A 19,235-nucleotide genomic window follows, 5' to 3' on the forward strand; every position below is an offset into this window, starting at 1 on the left:
AGATTCACGTTGCGAGATTACCGAGAGTTCGGAGATGAAAGCAAAATTTTCGTTAATTGTTACCTTTTCGAAGGTTTTCTTAGAAAACTTTTTTTTTCTTTAAATACAAATTATTGAAAATCATAATGTTTTTTCACGAATTAAATTATAGAAATGTAAATACGCGTAAAAAATTAGACATTTACATTGGATACATCAAAAATTGAAATTTTAGCTTTCTAACGTCTCTAATAATGATCTGCTTTTTTCAACCCTTCATCAATTTTTATACTTACTACGTTTTCGATTGAAATAATTTTTATGGTATTTTTCTGAATTAAGCCGAGAATGATTTTATGATTTCAACCTCATGAACATTTACATAAAATATTCACAACCCGTACAAATTGTATTATTACATGTATACATATATATATATATATATATATATTTACAATATCAAATAAGTATAAAAATGCCAACGTTTATATTATATTAATGTATAATATAATGTATAAATATATTCTAAGAATATAAACATTGTATATATGTTTATTGTTAAATGTATATATAAATCTTATTGTATTTTTCTATTATCTTGTAGCTTATAAGAATACACATAAGCTACATAAAAATACTTCAATATAAAAATAATTTTTATGATACAATTTAATTCCGACATACGGTTATTTAATTGCTCTTTTGTTTAGCTTCATCAAACAGAGCGCGCGATATAATCAGCCTTTGAATCTGTGCAGTACCTTCATATATCTGATAAATTTTGGCATCTCGCATAAGCTTTTCCACTGGATATTCGGAATTGAAACCCGCACCACCGAAAACCTATAAAAAAATTGACATGTACAATAAATTGTAAGAAAAATGTGTACTTGAAGAACAAAATGTTCTTTTACTAATCGTATAGCTTAATAGAAAAATCATTTGTTAATTTGTTAATTATTGTATTGCACATCACCTGTACAGCGTCTGTAGCACATTTATTAGCTACATCAGCACCATAACATTTTGCAATACTGGCGAGTGTTGTAGCATTCGGTAATTCTTTATCAGCAGCCCAAGCTGCTTTCATCCATGCTAGTCTAGAAGTCTCAACACCAATAGCCATATCAGCTAACATGAAAGCTATTGCTTGATGTTCTGCTATCGGTCTACCAAACGTTTTACGTTCTAATGCATATTTCGTTGCTTCGTCCAGAGCTCTCTGAGCTAAACCAGTTGACGCTGCTGCAACCTGTAATATAAATGTGAAGATACGTATAAATCTTACACTAAACTTATTCAGCATCTAATAGATGGATCTAATGGATAGAAACATTACCGGAGAACGTGTCCTAGTAAAAGTTTTCATAGCTATCTTAAAACCTTGCCCTTCTCCAAGCAATACATTCTCTTCGGGAACACGAACATCTTCAAATGTTATCATTCGTGTGTCGCTTGCTCTTTGTCCCATATTAATCTCCTTAAGACATGAAAAAATGGTTAGTAGTGTTAGTACAGATCAGTAAAAATTCAAAATAACATTTAATAGGATGATGACAAAAAACTGTCAGGAATTACCTTACGACCGAGAGTTAAGCCTTCACTATCGCGTTCTACAATAAAGCCTGTAAAAGCTTTATTAGCCGGGGCCTTTGGATCTGGATTTGTTCTCGCCAGAACAAAATACCTACATAATATAAGAAATTATATTAAAAATACAAAATAATACTCTTCAGAAGTTCATACTATATATTGCAGTATGTTAACATACCAGTTGGCAACACCACCATTTGTAATCCACATCTTAGTGCCGTTAAGTATCCACTCTTTTCCTTTCTTCTCAGCTTTAGTTTTAATACCTGCTACATCAGAGCCTGCACTAGGTTCAGTAACACAATATGCCTATAAATAATATCTCATTTATATAACATTAATTTTATATTAAATATAGATAATATATAAGTTTAATTTCAAATTCACCGCAACATGTGGCTCTTCTAAAAGTCTCCCAAGATATTTATTTTGCTGTTCTTTTGTTCCAGCTACGATAACTGGAGTTTGCTGTAAATAAAAAAAAATTTATATAAATATAGATATAATAGTTATTACATTATATATACATATGTATATAGTGTTATTACACATTAAATAAATTAATTAAAATATATAATCTCAAAAAAATTAATTAGATCGAAGAAAAATTAATATTTAATTTGCTGAAAGAACTATCGTTAGAATTTTATGTGATACACGAGCGAGAGACTGTTCGTGATAAAACTTACTCCAAGACCTGTGCCTTCTATTGCAGTTGCTATCCCTGTGCAACCATAAGCCAATTCTTCCGCAACCAAGCATGCATCAAAAATACTCGCTTCCATACCACCTAGAATAAGTTATAACTATTATCAATCTTTCTTATTTTTGCATCAACAATATTATTCTAGCAATATATTATAATATTAGTTTGTATATAAGATACGTATAATAATAAAATTCTAATGCACTGCATAAATCAAGCATACCGCAATGTTGTGGGATGTGTTTATTTAGAAGACCAATACTCCATGCCTTTTTAATAATGTCCCATGGATATTTCCCAGTTCTATCATACTCTGCAGCTACTGGGATAATTTCTTCCTTGGTAAACTTCCGCGCTAGTTCTTGCATCTCTTTCTGAGTATCAGATAGTTCTAAAATAATGCAATGAGATGATAATAATTGTTTTATAACTCGGAGACGTTTTTCCAGCAACACCAAGGCTGGATTCGGGGAGCGCGCTATTAGCGCTATTTGCTTATTCTATCCTTGTTTTACACCTGATAAGCGATAAAGATGGAATGATGCAATAGCGCTAATAGCGCGTTCCCCGAACGCAGCCAAAGTAACATGCGATATGACACGTGTGCTATATTGCATTTACATTGTTGAGTAGGAAATTGCATGTAAGTTGCATGTTACATATTTTCTGGGTTATTAATTTAAATATGATACATATTATTATAAAATTGACTACGTTTACACGGCTCGATTTACGCTGAAGTTATAACTACTGACGTTAAATGTTGTGTAAACGCTCTTTTACAACGAAGTTATTACATCAATGTAGTGTACATGGCATTTAATGTTAGTAGTTAATAGTTATAATATTGATATGTTATAACTGCAGCGTAAATCGGGTTGTATAAACGTAGTCATTATTTGTAAGTATAACTCTTATTTTTATTTGATATATAAAAATAAATATTTTTATATGTAATAACAAAGCTCCTTGCAAAAATTGAACTTAGTACGAGATTTATATTTTCAATCACTGATATAAAAAAATCTATTTAAGATACATGTATATACCATTTTTTTACAGATCTATAAAAATTTTTTCAAGTATGAGAAAACTTTTCATAGTAATAATAGATATATGTAAATAAAAAATGCATATACAGTGTTGAAAAAGTGATACCAAATTTTAGGAGTATGTAGTAGGGGAAACCGGGGCGAGTTGGTACAATTTCTTTTAAAGATTTTTTTACACGTAACTAATAAATGGAATACAAGCCGCAAAAGAATTTTTCAATAGCCGCATACTTATACAACACAAAAATTATTTTTTTAACTAAATAGTATAATTTTATTGCGCACCAATAACAATTATAAGATGACGACATTTGCAACAACCAGCCTCATATACGGGGTAAGTTGTTACAGTACTGGATTAAGTTGTGAAAGATCCAGTTTTCAAAGTATAATATATTTAATAAAGAGGAATAACAACATGTAACAATATGTATTATATTACATTTACATTGTTGAGTGCAAAATTATAATATAGATATAATATAACTGATGTTCTGTATTGACTGGTTCTGATACGTAATAAGAGACGTTAACGGTGAAATCTTATACATAAGATTAAAATATCTGCCGCTGTTATGCCGAGGTTGTGTTACATCGACGGAGCTGGTCGAAATTGTAAGTAGAAAGCTGTAACAATCTACCTCGTCACAACCAGCCCCGACCTACCATATTTAGATTTTTTGATTATTGTTTAAACAAAAAAATGTTTTAAGAACTTAACACAACTGGAAGTTATATTATTACTTACGTTTAAAGTAAAGATTTTAAAGACACAATTAGAATTATGATATATAATGGCCAAATTTATAAATATAACATTTAATATATTACTGATTTATTTATTTTCGGCTATACAAAACTAAAAATATTTTTTGTTTGTGAAAATACGATACTCAACCTAAAATAACTACCTGAAACTTGAAACATTATCGCAATGTTTTTGCGGAAATACTATATTTTTATGCAATATTATCTTTTGTCACTTTTATAATAATTACCGTGCACCAACTTGCCTTATATACCAACTAACCTCGGTCTCCCCTACTCATGAAAACAAACTGAAAAGTCTTACAATTAGTAAGCCATTACTCAAAAAATTAATTTCCGAGTTATAAAGCATTTTTTACAGCAGATATTTGATGTGCTCTTCGTTCATTATTTCAACACACAATCTGGCACATTCATTGAAGATCGAATATGTTAAAAACTTCCAGGTTTATTTCATATTTAACATACCGAGTAATAATAAATTTTTAAAAATTGGAAGTTTTATTTCAGAGTGAAAATTTGGAAAAAACCCATTTAGCTTAAAACAAGAAAAAGGAAAAAGGAAATTTATTCAGAGATAATAGGCAAAAAATGCTTAGGCAAGCGGCATTTAATTTTCATAGGAATATCATCAATGTTATAATTGCCAATACATCAGCTAATCAGCGGATTAGTATTCATGCTTATGGGCATTAGTAAGTTGTCGAGCAATTACCTCATCAATGTATTCAATTTTAGCATTGGAATATAGTTTACGAATATAGGAATGTCATATGGCATGCCGAGAATTAAGTGTAAGAATTTTTTTTGTGATTTGCAAACCATTTAAATGAGAACGTGTTACCACTGAACACACACGAGCAGCATAAATTGATACAAGTTGTGCAGTTCCGTCATATCGTTCTTACCACCGTTCGTCATATTTTAAATACGAGAAACGGATCCTATTGGATGCCATCTCTATCGGATGACCCGACACTTACATATAAAAAAAAAGTAACCAGTAAATATTTTAATATAATAATACAATTAGGATGACGCATGGCTCAGGGCTTTCGCGAATGATTATTAGTGACACCAAGTTCTGTGGTTCGAGTCCGAGTCCAGCCTTCGTACAATATATGGCTCGATAAGAGGCTTTTCCTGCTTAATAATATCCGTAAATATTAATGGTTTACATGATTAAAAATTCGAAAAGATTTGTGATTTATTGGACTTAAAATTCGTAAAAGATCTAAAAGATTAAGGCATTTTTTGAAACAAGTGTCATATAACCCACATAGAGATGTTGAAAGCACGCTAAATACTCTTATAAAACAATATAATATAATGTACAATTTATATATACAGATATTTATGAAAAGTTAATTTTGTAATACAAATTTGTAATGTAACAACTGTTGACATTCTTATATTTTTCAATTATCTTACAAAAAATTTATTTAAAAAAATGACTTAAAAATCTTGATATTATAACGTCATTAAAACGTCATAAAATAACGTCTTAAATTCGATATTATTTGGTCATCTAACATATCATTGGACCAGTAATGACCAGTTTTCGACGTCATTTTGACATAGGTATGCTACCTGGGACAATGTATACCTACTCGTGAAACGAACAGATAATATATCGAATGCTTTATAACTCGGAAATAAATGGTTTTTGGAGTAATGTTTATTAAGACTTTTCGATTTGTTTTCATGAGTACTACATAATCCTAAAATTTGGTACAACCTTTTTGAACCTGTATATTTTATTCAACATTTATGCCAAGATATAACAAGATTAAATGTAACTTTTTTATGCAAAAACTAAATAAATATAAATGTGTACTACACATTTAAATTTATCTTACTAAAGAAATTAAATAACTTTGCATAATCTTGTTTACAAAAGATGAAAAAACAATGCGAAACAGTAATCAAATAACGAAATTATACTTTTCTGTTTTCTGATGTATTTAATTCAATTTATTTTACTTATTCGAAATGTGTTTATTTATAATCGTAGTTACATAAGTGAATATTTCTACAAATATATATATATATATATATATATATATATATATATATATCTAGCACGGATCTCTGTCATCTCTTTAAGATCGTATTTAATTCTTAATTATTTGTCTAAATACTCAGATAGCTAAACCTAACCTGCGCGGACAGATTATGAGCAGAGCCTGTAATAAAATTTTGATGTCAGAAAGGTAACAAAATTTCATACAAAAGCTGCTCTATTAGAAATGTTGTCAAACTATTGTCAGAAATACGATAGAACCTGCTCGCATTGCCTGTCAATAGGCTCTGTCTGCACGGTTTCTGCTGCCAATGTGTTGTCTGATTATGTTAGCAGACTCTGCTGACAGAACATAAGCTGAGCGCGAATACAATTGATGTTAATCTGCTGATATATTTTCATTAAATCTGTTACTAATCTAATCTGTCGATATACTGCTATTATTTTGCTTACTGGGTAACTTCATATACAGCCACTGACAAAATTATTAGGCATCCTTTTTCTTCTGAATATCGAACTGAATGAGCGTATAGCTTTTTGTTCTTTTCATCCTATTGGCCTTGTGAATAGTTCAAACAATTGAGGTACAAAGTATTATCTCTTTTAGGGGAACAGCAATACTATTCAGAAAACTGTTCACTTCGTATTTCGATTTTGATTGATACGGGCACAATTATTTCCATTTCACAAAGCAATTACTAGATTTTTTGTTTGTTCACTGCTTCACAGACAAAAAAGTCTAGGACAAAAACAATATATAAATAGAAAGCTCACTTATTCCAAGATATTCAGAAGAAACAAGGGTGCCTAATAATTTTGTGTTTATGGCTATATATACTCTCTACATATATATTTGCTAAGGTACTATAAATATACTAACCAAAAGTAAGTCCTTGAGCAGATTCCGTAGCTGCTGAAAAGGATCGCACCACTTTTGGATACATTGTTGGGTTAAATACCTGAAAGAAATTAATTTCAAGATATATGTCAACACACGAATAATTAACTCAAATCATTACAGTACGTCAGTTATATTTTCCAATTATGAATAGAAGATACAAGATGTACAAAATGTAAAAAAGTTCAATAAATCGTACAACGTGCGATTTCAATAGTCAAATGAATAAAGCGATTTTTTTGTCACTTACCTTCCTGAGCATCATTGTGTCAATGCTTTTTTAAAGTATTAAAACGGAATTGAAAAACGGTAATACGTCCGTCTGTTGTTTTTACTTTACGGCGGTGTGGCAGGAATCGATGACAGTGCGAAAACTGTCAAGAAATAATATCAAGATAAAGAGTAGGGATGTTTGTCTCGAGTTTATACAGGTTTAAAGTACAAAGTCCAACAAGAAAAAGAGGAAAGGTTGGGACAAACGGATCATCGAATCCAGGCCGGAATGACGAAAGTAGACTTCTTCTTCTTCTTCTTCTTTTTTTTATTTGGCATCCGATTCCTTGAGACGGACTCGATACGGCTATTATACGAAAGCAGACGAAGACGAAAGCGAATACAAATTTTTTTTCTTCTCAAAGTAAAAAAGTATCAATTGTACATATGTATGTATCTTTTGGTCATAGACCTTATACTTAGCATAGACTTAAGCGGGGAGCACACACTTCTGCATAAAGGCCATTGCACGTAACAAAGTTTTAGTCATAATCGTAAGGCTGATGGCAGAGAACGAAACGTAAATGTCGTTAAAGCAGAGAAAAACGTAGTCGCAAGGCTATTGTAGGCAATAGGCCTTACGACTACGTTTTTCTCTGCCTTACCCTACGTCACCCTACGTCCACGACTACGATACTTACGTAAAGGGCCTAAACAGAATGGCTGTCTTATAACCTTAAGGCAGTGTTTTATGCCTTAAGTCTTTGTCTTATGTAACGCACAATACTGTGTTAATGTTTCCTGTCTTGTGTAGTATACGCGACGTATAACTACACAAGACAGGAAACATTAACACAGTATTGTGCGTTACATAAGACAAAGACTTAAGGCATAAAACACTGCCACAGTATATACAGTAGCGCAACTCTCTTGTCGGCGCCTTTGATGTTAGTGTTGTCCAAAATGGAGTGCGCATGCGCGAAATAAGTAAGCGCCCACTAGCACCAACTGAACGGCCACGTTCAGGCAGACACAACTGTTAAGTGTCGTCTTATCGACACGCTACGCTGATTCGTTGGATCTAAAAGTATAAGAGCCAATCACGTGCTATTGAGCGGTTTTACGGGCCCAACGTCTTTCTCTGAACTTCTTTCACAATTGCTCTTCCTTTCTCCGCTCTCACTCCACTTTTACATGAAATTAATCTGAATTTAATAAAAATAATGAAGATAAATATTTATTATGTATCTATTAAAAATAAGGAAAAAAATTCAAAAATGAGAAAAAATAAAATTATATAAATGTGATTGCAGATTGAATAATATAAATGTATTGAGGCAAATTATTAGAAAATATAATGTTATATAACATATATTGAACAACCGAAAAGCAAAATATAATATTTTATACATTATACTTATAAGAAAACAATTATAATTATAAAATATTTAATTTAAAATAGTTTTATTAGATTAAATAAAATAAACGAATGATTTTTAATTACGCATCCAAAATAAAAATAAGATACACTATATTAATGCTTAATTTAAAATGCAATAAATGAAATTTTAATTTTAATACGACGATATGTTTCCGGATAGCACGGAGAATTGAAAAAGAATTCTTTTTAAATTCTTGATTTAAAAAATTTTTGACGTACTTTTTCCGTATATCATTTCTGTCCCAAAACAACTCTTAAGAGTTCAAAAGAAATTCTTTTCTATGTCACCAATTCTGAGTTCTTCTTCAGGTACAAAAAAAATCACTTTTCTACTCCATAAAAATTTGTAATATAATCGAAATTATGTTTAGGTAGTATTTTAATAGAGCTCTATCTAAGCGCTATTTCGAATGCATTGCGATTTCTTATAGAATAGAAAAATAATTCCTTAAATTTGTATCTGAAGGATAAGAAATGTATATACTAATCCATTTTATGTTCTTTCTGATGCAGAAACTGTTTTCGGACAGATTATGTATGGATTCTTTCTTATCCGATGTTACAGACAGAATATTAGGATTATAAACACTAAAATTAGGAATATAAATATAGGAAAATAGAAGTATCCATGACTCCTATATCGATTAATGATTATATTACTAAATTATGGTATACAGATTTGAAATATTATATCATTAATTGTTATAACAAACAATTCGTATAATATAAAGCGACATATTTATCGTACATACAGACATGCAAAATAAAATTTTATATTTAAATAAATCAACGTATACCTAATATGATACATTATAAAAATATAAAAGTGTCCCGAAAGAGTGGTCGAGTAACGATTCGAAATTCTACAACCATATTGTTACTTCGCAGAAGCAGCGACAATCGTTGTATTTCGGAATTCGAACGCGCTTTCGCGCGTTCCGTTAAGGCTTCATCAATGAGAGTCTATATGTACTTCGATAGATATGCATCAATCAATTGGCAGTAAATGGCTTATATAAAATGTGTCTGGATAGAATAATTAATGGACATATGTATTATATTATCTCGATAATTCCCATACGCCGGATTGAGCCTAGCATTGCGTTTATAAATTTATAAAATTTCTCCTAAGAGCCGTTCTGATCTGAGTAAGCAAAAGTCCACATACAAAAATCCACATACGAAATTGCAACACCATGGATTTAATAGCACTTGATATTCTTATTTAAGATAGCAGATACAATGAAAGAATCTATGGATAGATTTGAATATATTCTGTTTAGTCTTAGAAGCTAGTGTCGATAGGTTTCCGTTTAACGATGCTAAACTGATAATAATTTCTGCTCCGGTGTCAGTCTTCAAGGATAATACAACCTGTCTTGTATTTAAATGTAAATCAGGTACACTAAATTTCCTCGATTTCGTCGGCACTGCTATATTTTGCGAATCCATATCCGTAGTTTCATTCTTCTCTGTATAGGTACTTACGTATACACGTCGTCATCAATAAAACACGATAATACCTAGAACATTGATATAATTTAGAACTGTTGAATACGAATATGTTATACATTCTTTGTTGAGTTACCTTATTCCGTATGTTATAAAGTTGATTGAGCCGGGATAAAGAGAAATGTACTTTCGTCGGTCGTCCCATTTCAATGAAAAACTGGCGGTTTTTGCCTAGAATCATTTTATATTTTATTGTCGTAAAAAAAGGTGAAATACCCGTGTCTGGATGAGGATCTCCATGCTTTGTTTCTATCATATAAATTTTGAAATCCTTCTCGCTCGGTATTGCGTTTAGATTTTGTGCATTGCCGAGCACTAGCTGTTATTGTTATATCGAAACGAGATATCTATAAATTCCGCAACAATATTAATTAAAATAAAATATTTGATAATATGCCACATTAATATTAAATGACGTATTAATTTTTTGTAAGTAAGATGGTATAATAACGTATACTTGTATCTTTTTAGATAAATATGTTGCTGAGAGAATATGTTATCTTTCCGCAATTTACTAAAAATTCAAACGGTGGAAGTATTATAGTTTCAACTATGAGCCTTTCCCTACAAGAAAAAAAAATCATTACTTTTAATATAAATTCTGAATTAAATCATGAAACGCTGTTATATGATAACTTACAAATTGTATTGTATTGTGGAATGCATGCTGGACATTTCAAAATCGACACCACTATCTTTTGTGAAGTCGATATCTGAATTATCTGACGTCTGTTTCAGCCAGAAATTTGCATTTTAATAAGTATTTCAGAAATGTAACCGTTCGTAGACAACGTAGAATCAAGCAGCAATTTTTTCTAGATATTAGAGTATCACAGAGTTAGTTTCACAAGATAAATAGATAAACGATATTCTTAATTTAAGCATGACTGATTTTAAGTACAATGATTAGGAATAATTATCCTACCTTCTGAGGTAGGTAACCACTTTATACTCCTAAACTCTTTTCACTTTCATCACAAACGTATAGTTATTCAGAGTTTTTCAAACACTTCTAACAGCTCTCAATAGCATTCAGTGGGTAATTGAGCTAATTCTCTCCAAATTTTTGTTCCAATACAGATAGGCATTTACTTAACTGACCATTTAAATTCTGAGAGGGAGCAGAGCAGAACGGAGAAAGGAAGAGCAATTGAGAAAGAAGTTCAGAGAACGACATTCAGATGGTGTTAGTGGGCGCTTACTTATTTCGCGCATGCGCACTCCATTTTAGACAACAAGAAATCAGGAGAGTTGCGCTACTGTATATACTGTGGTAACGTATCAAGGCTAATAAGCACCCGCTTTTTATAAATTACATATATTCTTATGCACACATGTGCGTATATATGTATAATATGTATCTAATTATTATGTGTATATTTATAATTGTCTGATGACAAATAATATCAGTAGCATAATTGAGAATGTGAATTAGTACACATAGTATATGTATTGACGCGGGTACTTATTAGACACTTGGCAATTTACTGCATCTCTTGCACCTCCAATAATTTTTTTTCTTGTAATGTAAATGAATGATGTAAAACTCTTTCAAAGGATCTATCCATTCTTGATGGGGTAAAATAATAACTTCTATAACAAATGCAATAAATATTAAATTTATAGTACTGATTTATATATAACTAATTTTATTCTGTCTTTATATAGAAAAATATACCTCAGTCTTACAATTAGCATCAGAGTAGAGGGTAACGGCAGCTGATGAACAGTATAGATTACAAACTGAATAAAAAACTTAATTATTATAACATAATCCCAGTAAACCAGTTTGTAACTGTTATGTAACTTATTTAGGGAGCACATGGAAAGAACAACTCTTCATTTATATAGTACCTATACTTTACTCTTGTAAAAGGATTTTGCGATCTATAAAGCCGTTTCAAAGAACGAACTTTGACAGATATACCAATAATGTCGTACAGATGCCTCGTTAGACAAGGATAGATATCTCTCGTATTATTCCTTTCTCTCCTATGTATGTAATTTGCATGCACCCATTTATTCTTCTTTCTCTCTCTCTCTCTCTCTCTCTCTCTCTCTCTCTCTCTCTCTCTCTCTCTCTCTCTCTCTCTCTCTCTCCCTCTCTCCATCCCTGTTCCTCTCTCTCTTAGTACACTGGGTAACGTACACTTAGGGTGCCTCTCCATGCAGGACGGAATCTCGGAAAACGGGATCTCGGAATAATTCTAACCAATAGCCTCATGGGACTAACCAATCAGAATGATTCCGAGATTCCGTTTGCATATGGGGAGGCACCCTAATGGTAAAATCAGGATTTTTTGGAAGTGTGGTGTTAGGATTCTAGGGTATATTTGAAGAAAGAAAAACGGTAATGTTATTTAGGACAAGAAACTCTATTTACTATTTCGTTGATAAAATGTTAGGAAATATAAACGAAAATACATATATAAATGAAATATATATTATGATATATTATTTTTTTTATTGTTACTGTCGAAAGTAAATAATATTACATAAAACCAGTAATGCAATTGAACATAGATATACATATACATACGCACACGCACACGCATACGCAATCGCACATACATACGCATACGCACATACATATTATTTTTATTATTTTTTCTGTGGGTCCCAGGCCCCGTCCACGATGACGATATCACGGACATGGGACGTCTCCAGGATCATGCTCCGATTACTTTGTACTAACAATAAGAATAATTCTGCATAAATTTTTTTTTATTTTGTGCCTTTATATTATATGTATTTTTCAAGCATAGCAACCTCGCAAAAGATGTCTTTTTGCTTCCTCATAAAAGAAGCTTTGTTTTCGTAAAAAAAAAAATTTTTTCTTACTACCTCGGTCGAAAGTACATACTTTCGGCCCCGGTTCCACGGCAGAAAGTCTCATTTTTATGCCTTGGTTAAACTACATGCGCGCCATCTAGAATAGCGGGAGTAAAAACTTATAGCGTTTTTCACTGGCAGAACTGGTGCGCACTCAGTGCACATTAAAGCCGTTGTACACTGATTTAGTCTCTAATATTTAAAGTAAAATGCAAATATTTTGACTGATAAAATACTCAGTACATATTTTACCAAATAGTGCAATAAAGAATATTGAGGATTTCATGATTTAACCCGATTATATTAAACATACACTTTACGTTGGTTTGTGTACGACGGCTTTAATGTGCACTGGCACTGAGTGCGCACCGGCTCTGCCAGTGAAAAACGCTATTAGTTGCGTGCACTGGCACTCAATATATGACAAGATCCCTACCACAATATTACCACAAACCCAATTCACATCGCCCCAACCTCTACTTTTACTTTCACTCGTATAACCTAAAAATTTGTTATTTGCCTGCCCCCGACCAGCAGCACTCGCTTCGCTCGTGCCGCAAATGTCGGGGCAGGCATCAATATCTTCAACACACACATGTCATTCTTCCGTACTTTCGACCAGGCAGCAAGAAAAATAGTATACACTACACGGGCAGAAAGTTTGAGAGCCTTGAACTGCGCGCCATCGTGCTCTCGGCTTCGCCTCGAGCACGATGGCGCGCAGTGCAGGAATCTCAAACTTTCTGCCCTTGTAGTGTAATATACTATTTTAGTTGCTTTTGCCAATGTGTTGCCAATGTTCTAAAACGTCGAAAAATCGCTATTTTAAAAAATGTCGGTATGTGTGTATGTATGCGTGTATGTGTGTATGTATGTGCCAAATTTACCGAAATTTCTATAACTTCAGAACTAATTAACCAAATCTTAACAAATTGTATATGAAATATGGGTAGAATTTTCCGGGGATTACTATAGAGTGTATAGTTTTTCGTTATCTATTTTCTAAAAACTAATTTTTTTAATTCTTTTACTCAAGAATTAGAAAAATAAAAAAACGGTTTCCAGAAAATCGGTAACACAAAACTATACACTGTATAGTACTCCCCGAAAAATTCTACCCCTATTTCATATACAATTCGTTAAGATTTGGTTAATTAGTTCTAGAGTTATAGAAATTTCGGTAAATTTGGCACATACACACATTATAGAGTTGAGAGACCTGTATGTAAGACCGTGATCTTAAGACATCACTTCCTCTATGAGGAAGCCAAGTGCAAATTTCTAATTTGCACTATTTTTTTACTTTTATTTCAATTTTTGTTTCAAAAAGAATGTTTTTTTTTTAAATGCTTGTCATAGTGATTGAGATACGCTTCGGCAGAACGCGCATAACGTGCAGTTTACGCCGAAGCGGCTGTCGCGAGCGATATGTTTCGTCGACGGATGATTAGCTAATTATGATTGTATACAGAAAGTGGATATTTGCGTAAAGTATCGTTGCCTCGCGAATAAAGTCGAAGGACCGTCGAGAAGAGAAAGCTCGCGGTGCTTTCATTTCCCTTTTCAATCTTTTATCCGTTACCCTTTTTCGTTCTCGTCTTCGTTTCCATTGTCAGTTACTGCACTCCATGAAGGGTATCATTGATTTGTCGAATAATTCATAAGCAAAAGAGATGTCTTTCCTTGTGCTTAGAAATCCAAACAGATAAAAACAGTTCTGATTTCGAGAATCATAAAGAAATTGTATTGTGTTACTTTCTTTCCATCGCGGCGAGCGACGCGAGTAATCGTTTTTATACATTTATAGTTTACAAGTATACATAGTACTTGAAAAAAAAGGAAAAAGGTGATCGTCGCGTTTTTTTTCACAGAAACGGGCAAATGTGAAACTGATTGTGTTCACGTTGCCCGACTAACAAGGGGACCTTCAGGCTAACGGATTTTTGTTTTTTTTCGTACTTACTGTACTTGAGAGTTATCAATCGGACATCAATTTCCCAAAGTATTAAGGCGCGTTTTTCAGAAAAACTCGAGAAAATCGACTTTGAAGAATTCCGAGCGCGCTATGTACACATAATTTTAATTTTAATGTAAAATTTATCAAATCCATGTTAATTAATATTTAATCGTTTTCAATTTCGTTTTCAATGAAAAATTTACATTTTCTTATTTTGAATATTGGTACAAAAATGAAAAACGTCAGGTAGGAAATAAAATGGTTTTATATTTTTGAAAATTACGAGAAAATACAGCGCAAAAATAATATTAATAAAAATATTGTTTAATTTTTAAAAGTGAATTATATGATATAAAATATATAGTTTAAAATATATTGTATACAGTCGTTTTACACGTCAATATTGCACGAACCAGGATGATATTCATCGTAAAAGCAAGGGAAACAATAAGTTTCACGGCATCTAGCACACCGTACGAACGCAGATATTTTACAAGGCAGATATTTTACAGGCATTTTAATTAATTCTCGAGAAAATTGCATTAAAATTCAATCTATTGTACATCACCAACTGTTCTCTCCAATCTTTAAGAACATGATTCGATACGCGTGGCGATTCGCTTCAAACCTTTGTGATGACAGAGACATTTTTATGAACGTCAATGAAGTATGTTTTCCAATAGACATTTAAAAAAAAACCTTGCGCCTGTAAAATATCTGCGTTCGTACGGTGTGCTAGATGCCGTGAAACTTATTGTTTCCCTTGCTTTTACGATGAATATCATCCTGGTTCGTGCAATAAAAAAAACTCGGATGCTACAAGTATCTAGTTTTTATCCATCGGGACTTTAGGATGCCGCGAATGCTGATATCAAGAATAATTATGATTTATCTTAGTGGAGTACATCTTTTCGGCTTAGAAACGAAGACAATGACGACGATGACGATCAAACGAACGCTTCCGTTCTTGTCCCAAAATTGGTTTCGTTTTCTCTTGTAGCGAATGTTTCGAGGAATTTGCTTATGACGGTTTGTTAGCATATATCTCGCGGTAATTAACGATTATACGGAGCTGTCATATTTTCCACAACGCGTGGGGAAAAAATTGAATGGTTTTTAATATGTATTCAGAGAATGTTGATTTATCATATTATTCTTTCAAACTTGCTTTCCTCCTTTTGAAAATTTACACCAAGATTACTTTTATATTGATTTCTTTTAACATCTTTATTTCTTAAAAAGAAAACGAAAACCATAGAAGAAAATTGTTAAATTTATCTTTATCGTGTTAGGAATTCATTTAATTTTATCGCTACATGTCTCAACTTCTCTTGTTAAAAACAAAAAACTAATTTATAGTTTTTGATTTTACATATAATTGTTAAATTTCAGTTTTGTCCACGGTCTTAGACCGTGGTTTTGTCAGATGCGATTTATGCGAGCTTATTTCGTGGAGCAAATATGTTGCGTTTTCGAGAAAGTGTTTATCCGATCATTAGCGAAGCAACGCGATGCATTTATATTCGATCACGAGGGACTATACGCAAATTTTCGCATTGTTTGCGGATTTTATAACTTTATTGACGAATATAAGATCTACGATCTTTCGCATAATTGATTTACGATTAAACTCGCGCTTTATTGAGGCTCAGATGTATACACCCGTCTGTATCACGTCAATAAAAATCTGGCAGCAAAACGTGTATGAATTCATTTGTTTAGCAAAGGATGCGCGTTGACCTTAGAAGCGCACGTTGGAATTTCATCCGGAGGGAAAAAAACTTTGTCGCGTTTTTTTAATCTTTCTGATTCTCAAAGTAAATTCTTCGTGTTTATTTTTTCGTGCTCATAATATTATTTGATTTTTGCAGATTAATTTTTTTTTCACGAAATATATTTTGGCAACTATGCCGTCTATAGAAAGAAATCTGTCGGACTGTGCTAACTCGGACCACGTGCGTTTCTGACGTTTAGATATTAGTGAAATTCGGTTAATAATTGAATTCTCTTAGAAAACAAAAAAATGACCTGTCTTGTTTCTTGATAGAAATTCGAGATGCTATAAATACTAATTTATTGGGTGGCGTTCGGGAAGATGCTATTAGTGCTATTTGTTTATTTTATCCTTGTTTTATACCTGATGAGCGATAAAGATAGAATGATGCAATAGCGCTAATAGCGCGCTTCCCGAACGCAGCCATTGTGTTATAAATTCGACGTTCGCTTTTCGCGTGAGACTGGCATCGGCTTTCTATTTCGCTAAACGGGCCTTTTTCAGTCGGATACGTTTCTTTCATTTTAATATAGAGAGGAGAAGAAGCTAGGAAGATTTTACGCGAATTTACGCGATGGAAGATGTGTATATATATATATATATATATATATATATATATATATATATATAATTCTGCAAATGCATTTTGCTTGAAAAATGCATATAAGCATATAATATAAAGGCACAAAAGAAAAATTTATGCAGAATTATTCTTGTACAAAGTAATCGGAGCATGATCTTGAAGACGTTCCGTGTTCCGTGATATCGTCATCATGCATGCATGGACGGGGCCTGGGGCCCACAGAAAAAATAATAAAAATAATATATATGTATGTGCGTATGCGTATGTATGTGCGATTGCGTATGCGTGTGCGTGTGTATGTATATCTATGTTCAATTGCATTACTGGTTTTATGTAATATTATTTACTTTCAACAGTATAACAATAAAAGAAATAATATATTTTATTTATATATGTATTTTCGTTTATATTTCCCAACATTTTATCAACAAAATAATATATAAAAAGTTTCTTGTCCTAAATAACATTACCGTATTTTTTTCTTCAAATATACCCTAGAATTCCAAAAAATCCTGATTTTACCATACTAAGTGCGTACGCTACCCAGTGTACTAAGGGACAGCGATGAGAGAGGGAGAGAGGGGGGAGAGAGAGAGGGGAGAGAGAGAGAGAGAGAGAGAGAGAGAGAGAGAGAGAGAGAGAGAGAGAGAGAGAGAGAGAGAGAGAGAGAAAGATTGATTGATTGATTGATTGATTGATTGATTGATTGATTGATAAGTATATTTATGCCCAAGCATAGCTACAGGGCAAAGATAGTAATATACAAGATAAAGATACAGTGACACGCAACTTAACTTAAACGCAACTTAATATTAGAAAAGCACATAATCTACAAGCAACTAAAAAATTAAAGAAACAGAATGCAACTAAATCGAACGCAGGTAATACTAGGTGAAGAGAATACTATGAGTACTCTATACACACTACACGCTAAAGAACTTAGTCTGAGAATTCGGATGACAGCAGGTAGGATCGGAGGAGATTTTTAAAAGCTGCAATAGTAGTAGCTGATGTAATATTGTCCGGGAGAGAGTGCCAAAAATAGATGGCCGCTATCTGAAAGGAATTTCTATATATTTCCGTTCGGAAAGCTGGGATATGGAAGGTTTGCGAAGAAGAATTTGCAATTCGAGTCGATCTTCTGAGCGAAGGGTTAAGTGGGGTAAAAAGTTCACTCGATCAGATATGCTGGCGAGCCCATGTAGATGATACGATACATCAGACAGCCAAGAAAATACAATCTTCTATTTTCTACGGACAGCCACCCTAGGCGTCGTCGATATTGCGTTATATGCTCGTCTTTCCGCAAATCAAAGATAAATCTGATACAGCAGTTTACAAGTCTCTGTAACTTCAGATTAAGTTCCTTGCTCAAGCCATGATAGACAAGGCAGCAGTAGTCCAAGTGGGGTAGTACCAGAGATGTTACCAGCTTGATTCTAAGTTCGGTGGAAAGAGAACTCTTGCTGAATTTCAATTTATACAACGCATAATGAACTCTCTGCGAGACATGCGAGACATGCTTCTTCCAAAAGAGATTCGATTCGAAACAGACTCCAAGGTTTCTCACCTCACTTACATATGTCAAAGGTGTGTGATTAACGTATTAGGCGTGTGATAATAGGTGGTAATGCATTCAGATCAATATTGTTGATATTTATTCCACTGCCAAAAATAATGACTTTGAATTTTGCAAGGTTTAGTTTCAACCCATTGACATTTGCATAATCGAAAATAGCGTTTGCATCTTTGGAGATTAATAAAGGCCGGTTTTCACACGCAATGATTGGTGGCGCCAGGCCGCGCCAGTCGACTAATGTCAGTAAAAATGCAAGTGTAAAAACTTGATGCAAACTGGCGCTAGTAATGTGGCGTTTACTGGCGGTTATTGGCCAAAGCATATA

At 32.8% G+C, this 19,235-nt stretch overlaps 1 protein-coding gene and 1 long non-coding RNA gene across 2 annotated transcripts; both read right to left on the reverse strand.

The window, feature by feature from the left end:
- Positions 1 to 463: 463 nt before the first annotated feature.
- Mcad (Medium-chain acyl-CoA dehydrogenase) lies at positions 464 to 7,723 on the reverse strand. Its single transcript, XM_077426454.1, has 11 exons — positions 7,705 to 7,723; positions 7,270 to 7,599; positions 7,002 to 7,080; positions 2,502 to 2,669; positions 2,262 to 2,362; positions 1,960 to 2,040; positions 1,751 to 1,881; positions 1,558 to 1,666; positions 1,319 to 1,459; positions 956 to 1,231; positions 464 to 822 (listed from the first exon to the last, which is right to left on the reverse strand). The coding sequence occupies exons 2-11, from the start codon at positions 7,282 to 7,284 to the stop codon at positions 670 to 672; spliced, it is 1,254 nt and encodes a 417-aa protein (XP_077282580.1). The 5' UTR covers positions 7,285 to 7,599; positions 7,705 to 7,723; the 3' UTR covers positions 464 to 669.
- A 937-nt stretch (positions 7,724 to 8,660) lies between these two features.
- LOC143908685 (uncharacterized) lies at positions 8,661 to 14,002 on the reverse strand. Its single transcript, XR_013260214.1, has 3 exons — positions 10,826 to 14,002; positions 10,262 to 10,356; positions 8,661 to 10,196 (listed from the first exon to the last, which is right to left on the reverse strand). It is a non-coding gene; the product is annotated as an uncharacterized LOC143908685 (long non-coding RNA).
- Between the last annotated feature and the right edge of the window lie 5,233 nt (positions 14,003 to 19,235).

Source organism: Temnothorax americanus, unplaced genomic scaffold (genome assembly GCF_048541705.1).
Source record: "Temnothorax americanus isolate GAGA-0224 unplaced genomic scaffold, ASM4854170v1 Scaffold111, whole genome shotgun sequence".
NCBI classification, from domain to species: Eukaryota; Metazoa; Arthropoda; class Insecta; order Hymenoptera; family Formicidae; genus Temnothorax; species Temnothorax americanus.